The 6,867-nt window shown below is 33.1% G+C and overlaps 1 protein-coding gene across 1 annotated transcript; it reads left to right on the plus strand.

The window, feature by feature from the left end:
- The first annotated feature begins 5,825 nt into the window (after positions 1-5,825).
- LOC112730726 (uncharacterized) lies at positions 5,826-6,143 on the plus strand. Its single transcript, XM_025780786.1, has one exon. It carries the CDS (start codon positions 5,826-5,828, stop codon positions 6,141-6,143), a length of 318 nt encoding a protein of 105 aa, XP_025636571.1.
- The last annotated feature ends 724 nt before the right edge of the window (positions 6,144-6,867 follow it).

The following is a 6,867-nucleotide window of genomic DNA, read 5'->3' on the forward strand; positions in this document are numbered from 1 at the left end:
TGTGGACTATTAGCGACTTTCCAGGATTGGGAAACCTATCCGGCTGGAATACGCACAGTGGGTTAGCCTGTCCTACGTGTAACTTAGATGCTAAGCCACATCGGCTGAAAGACAGTAAAAAATGGTGTTCCATAGGCCATCGACGCTTTTTAAACCAGGGACACAAATACAGACTATACCGGAATAGATTTGATGGGCAGGTCGAAGGTAGAGATCCGCCAAAGAAGTTATCCGGAACAGATGTATTGAGGCAGCAGTCTAATATGCACGTTTCATTTGGGAAGAGTTCAAGTGTGACATCTAAAAAAAGACGCAATGGCCAGGATGCGGATGAAGATGATTCACATTGGAAGAAGAAGAGTGTTTTCTTTGACCTCCCGTACTAGGAGGATCAGATGTTGCGTCATAACCTCGATGTGATGCATATAGAGAAAAACGTGTGTGACAATGTGGTATTCACTATCTTAAACGATAGCAGCAAATCAAAGGACAATCTAAAAGCTCGCAGAGATTTACAATGCATGGGTATAAGGCCTGAATTATGGCCGGGGGAAGGTGGTAAATATCCTTATGCAATATTTGCGATGTCGAATTCACAGAGGGATGTTTTCCTGAAGACTTTGCAGAATGTGATATTTCCAGATGGTTACTCTAGCAACGTTGCTCGTTGTGTTGATTTGCGACAGCGCAAGTTATTTGGGTTGAAAAGTCATGACTGTCATATTCTGATGGAACAATTACTCCCAATTTTGGTGAATTTTTCACTTCCAAGTCCGGTGTCCAATGTGATTGCAAATTTGTCCTCATTTTTCCGAGAACTTTGTGGGAAAGCCATAAACCCTATGCAGCTTGCTGAGCTTCAGAATCATATTGTGCAAACCTTGTGTCAGATGGAAATGATTTTTCCTCCATCCTTCTTCACCGTCATGGTTCACCTCACCGTGCATCTCGTTGATGAGGTTACTCTTGGTGGACCCGTACATTATAGGTGGATGTATCCAATAGAAAGGTTAGCTTACTGATAAACCCCTTTAGTACATTCAAATCAATTAATTGTGTATATACTGAGTATTTTATTGTATTTATATAAAAGGTATTTAGGACGTCTGAAGCAATATGTTCGTAATAGAGCACAACCGGAAGGCTCAATTGCAGAAGGCTATTTATCTGAGGAAATCCTGACTTTCTGTTCTAGGTATTTGGATAATATTGAGACTATAATTAACCGACCAGGGCGAGTTGACGATGAGCCTGTTGACGTTCCTCACAATTCAGAGGAGAGTATCTTCCCAACTATTGGCAAGGCATTAGGGGCAGTTTCGCATTTCGAACTCACTCCAATGGAAAAACATCAAGCTCATCGTCATGTGCTAGTCAACTGCGATGTCGTTGTTCCGTTCCTTGAGTAAGTATACGCATGTATTTCTAAAACACCAACGTAACTCTTTTACCCTAGTTTCTAGTTGGACTAATTTTCTTCTCTACAATAAAGTACATTTAGGGAAAAGACAAAGCGAAGCATGCGTCATCAGACAAGGTCCCCAGCTAAGATTGATAGTGTCGTCCATGCAGAATTTCTTCGGTGGTTCAATGCTCAGGTTGACAGAATACTAACCTGACCAATGTTTTTTTAGCCTGGAATTAGTACATTTTTAAAACCGACTTTAATATAAAGCGTGAATGTTATGTGGTTTCAGGTTCTTCTGGAAAGTACTATTCAATCGAAAGAGCTGAAGTTGCTTGCGTGCAGTCCCATGACTCAGGCCAGACGTTTTGGGGCATATAATGTTAACGGGTACAAGTTTCGAACTGTCACAAAGGAAAATGGGATGAAAACACAAAATAGTGGAGTATATGTATCATCTAATACGAGAAGTTATGCAAGCATGCGTGATAATAGAGTGGCTGTTGGTGGCGTTCCGTATTACGGAAAAATTATAGACATAATTGAGTTGAATTACAGTTGTTCCTTCACAGTGGTATTGTTCAAATGTGTTTGGGCTGATACCACTACCAGTAGAGGCATCAAACAAGACCATTTGGGGCTTACCAGCGTTAATTTCTCTCGTCCAATACACACTGGTAATCGTGAAGAAGATGAACCGTACATATTGGCACCAGAAGCTCAGCTTGTATACTATGTGGATGACGAAGTAGCTAAAGAATGGAGTGTTGTGGTTCATGTGAAACCAAAGGATTTGTATGACATGGGAGAAGAGAATGAAGAAGCTGAAGTTGGTTTTTCTCCACAGCCAGGGTTGAACATGTCAGCGGAAGGTGACATTGGAGATTTACTGTTGACAAGGGAGGAGGATATAGAAGACCTCATAGAAAATGCCTCAGAGAATTTCGATGATGTCGCATAATGCTTTGTATGAAGCATTTTAATGTGTTTTAAAAATGATCTTTTTGTCATTAACTAAGTTAAATAAACTCAGCGTTGTATGTTATTTTCTTTGGTTACTTTACACTTGTGTAGTTTTTTTTTCCAGTTAAATAGTTATGTTATTGTGAATCCTCATGAGTAAAAGCCAAATTTTTGGTTCTTTCATCGATTTTAGTATGGAAATATTAGTATACGTTAAATCTTTATTCCTTCTACAGTTGTTATTAGGGTTGCATTTTTTATAATCTTGCTATGTATTACATAATATAATTTCACTAGTGTTACGTTTTGAAAACAATAGTGAACATAACATGACGGTGGAACAGGATCGATAAAAAATGAGGACTTGTTGTCATCCTCTGCAAGCACAACAATTGCTACAGAGCTTATGTTTAAGAAAATTGCACAAACTACTAACAAGGGTGATGGTAATTGTCGAAAATTTGCGTTTAGTAATAAAATTGTCTTAGCATCTTGTAGTTTGGTTTTTTTTCTAAGTCAGTATTTAATAACTCAAGAGTTCTCAATTCCTTCTATGTATACTCATTCTGTTATGTGCATGTTGATATTTTCAGTCGTACCTGAATATTCCGGAGAAATAGTTCCTAACAGTCTAGACGGAGAAGAGTCTGATTCAGAAGACATTTTAGATGATGTATCCTCTGTCGCAGTTGATAGATCCATGCAGTTTGATCTGAATAAGGTTCCGGATGAAGAGGATGAAACTTTAGAAGACCAACAAGATAAACAAGATGATATACATGTTAAGAAAAGGTGCTTTGATCTGAATAAGATGCCATGGTATGGAGATGAAATATCAGATCCTCTGAAACGTGAAGCCCATAGATTCATAACAGAGTTTTTTTCGCCAGATCAATATGATGTTGGAGAGAAATTTTGATCTTTTATTATAACAGTTACGCTGATTTTCTTAGTTTAATGATTTGGGTCACAGTTGTACATGTTTATTCTTGGTTTAGGTTTAGTAAGGCATAACTTCAAAGAGGAGTAACTTTGATGTATGCTCTCTAGAACTTTATTTTAACTTCATAAATATCAGAGTTTTCCTTTATTTTCTACTTTTACATCCATGATTGAATGCAATTTTTAAATGCCAATAACGTATTCAAGAAAATCTTAGTGGTAAATTTGTTCACATGAGTTAACATATAAAGGTTACAAGTAACTTGTGAATTTTTTATCGTAAACCGAATGTAAAAAAAGTGTTACGAGTTTAAGTAAGAATGATTTAAACATATGTAGCTTCAGAAAGTAGTCTTCATTTAACTATATTATACCCAGATGGTTATTTCTAAAGAGAACAATGCAATATGTGGTAACACGCATTTTGCGGCGGTTTAAAAGTAACCGCCGCAAAATGCCTAACAAGAAGTCACCGGCGGACATATCGCGGCGGTTTTCGAAAAGAAGTCACGAAATACAAACCTGACCGGCAATATAGCGGCGGTTTGAAGAAAACCGTCGCGAAATGTTAACCTTACAGCAATATAGCGGCGGTTTTAGCAAAACCGCCGCTAAATGTCGTCCTGACAGCCCCAACCTTTAACCGCCGCTATATGTGCCGCAATTTGTCTTTTCGCGGCACATTTACAAAACCGCCGCAAAATAACCGTTGCTATCTTAAGGATTTGTTGTAGTGACAATAGCAATCTCATTATCATTTTAATTTTTTTTTTTTTTTGCGTTAGAAAAACCCAACAAAAAAATGAGTGAGAGTTAGCGTTGGATCCAAAATATCTGACGGTAAAATATTTTTGTCAAAAAAATTTTTTGTCGGATACAATCTGATAGTAATAATAATTTTCTTTGGATTTATATTGAAAATTCACCATAAATCAAACGGTAATTAGCAATTTTTTTTTGTGATTGTAAGAAAAATATATAAGTTCAAAAAAATAAATTGTATCACTAAATGCATGTCATTATGTTATTTAAGTATGTTACCGGTATTATATATCTATGTTAAAAGTTTGGTAATCATATATTTGATGTTTCACTATTTCCGAAACTTTCCTAAGTAATCATATATAGGATGCATAACACAACATGTTATTCCTCCACATCAAATAAAAAAAAGGGGAAAAAAAAGAGAAGAAAAACATGTTGTTCCTAAGTTGGTATAATTCGATGCATTTAGGGCTTTCTGTTGGTTTTCAAGCTAAGTCAATTTGTCTATAATTATGGTTGAGAAATTGATGGTGTTATTTATATATATCTTAATTAAGAGCATAGTATATAATCATTTTTTATACTAATAAGTTTGAAGGACAGGTGGGTGGATGAATATTATTTGTGATATAATCTATATACCTCCTACTTATCAGTCATTTCGGCTATAGGCTCAACCAATTACTAATGATATGATGCTTTCAAACTACTTCAAATTATATATATGCTTTAATTTGATTCAACCTTCTTTTGTTCACACATTCATTAATATTGCACTTAATTATATAAATTTAATTTCCATATATACCGTTGATATAAAAAAAAATTATATAAACAACCAATTATGTATTATCATTAGTAAAAATAAATAATTTTTAATTTTATTATTTAAAAATTCATCTAAATACATTAATCATATTGAATGAGTATCTAAAACTTAATACATCAAAATTAAACTCTAAATATATTTCAAATTCTACTAAATCAAATAGATACATACCTAGCTACCATTAATTTTATGCTTTCTCATTTAGCATAAATGAATATTAATTATTGAGGGTATTGAATTTACCTTAACATTAACAATTAGCCATGTTTAACTTTTGCAAAGTTATCCATATATATAGTTATATATGGATATGATCATCAATTAGTAAATATAAAGTATAATTAAGTGGATCCAACTTTCAATTTGTATATTTAGAATTTCAATGAATTATGTGATGCATGTTAAAATTACTAATACAAGTTGAAAAACTTAGATGATTGACACCCATATACTTAAATAAGAAAAGGTAAGTCAAACCAAAAACAATAACCAATTTAATAAATTAGTTAAACCAACTCTTTCCCATTTTTAATTAAGTACTTTGACAACAATCACAAACTTCACTTAAAGTACAATTTCAATTTTCAACACCCCCCACATCATAAAACTACTTCACCCACCCCAACAACCAGATAGAGGAAAACCCTATTCTCCCAATTTAATTAATTATATATATATATATATATATATATATATATATATATATATATATATATATATATATATAATTTCATCTAAAACCAATTAAGGATATGGCATTGTGAGAGCTGAGGGATCTTTACTAAAACACACAAACATACATACATATATGCATGCATATCCTATAGAAAAATATTAAAGAAATTGAGCTAACAAGAAGAAGAAGCAAAATTAGGGTTTGCACCAAGTTGTTGTTGTTATTAATTAGTATTAGTGAGATTGATGGGAAGTAGAATGAAGGGAGAGAAGATTTGTTGGAACATTGGTGTGTTTGTTGCACTAATGCTTGTGTTGATGAGTATGAATGAGTCAAGTAGTGGTGGTGATGAATTGAACAACAACTTCAACAACAAGTTCAAGATGAAGAACAAGGTATGTGATGAAATATATGTGGTTGGTGAGGGAGAAACACTTCACACAATAAGTGAAAAGTGTGGTGACCCTTACATTGTTGAAGAAAATCCACACATTCATGACCCTGATGATGTCTTTCCTGGCCTTGTTATCAAGATTAACCCTTTCTCTAATTCTAGATCATAGAACTACTCTATTTTCAATTATATATATGTAAATTACTTGTCTTGGTATATAGGCCTAGGATGAGCACATATATACACATACATGATTTTCTTTACCTGTTCTTTTTTTTTTTGTGACAATATACAGAACTCTTATACATGCATGAATGAATGAGAGCTTTTTAACCAATGTTCTACATTTATCAGAACTTAGTATTAAAATATCACTCTTTTAAAATTAATTATCTAAATATCACTCTTCTTTTATTATGATAATTAATTATGGTAAAAATAACTTCACGTGAATTTGATAACTGATGATCGTTAGATAAAAATTTAGTCAAATTATTTAAATTATTTAACAGCTCTCAACTATCAACTTCACGTGAAATTAATTGCACTTGAGTTTTTACCTTCTTATAATAAATTCCAACAAAATAGCACATTAGTAAAAAAAAAAAACTCATGAATGAGTCTATGTTAAATAAAGTTATTAGTTAATGATGATATAATTTAATTTGATTATGAGTGAGTCTGAACCATTTTATTTTTTGTTTTCACTCGTATTCTATCATTGGATATTATATATATTTATTTAAAAATGCTTCGTACATGCTAAAAATTGGCAACTACGTGCTTATATATATATTGATTCATATATTTTTCTACCTAAATAATTAGTCATTGGAACAATTAAATATGTAGTAGAATAATTAAATCTATAAAAGACGAATAATTAAATTTAT

This window comes from Arachis hypogaea, chromosome 12 (assembly GCF_003086295.3).
Source record: "Arachis hypogaea cultivar Tifrunner chromosome 12, arahy.Tifrunner.gnm2.J5K5, whole genome shotgun sequence".
NCBI lineage: Eukaryota > Viridiplantae > Streptophyta > Magnoliopsida > Fabales > Fabaceae > Arachis > Arachis hypogaea.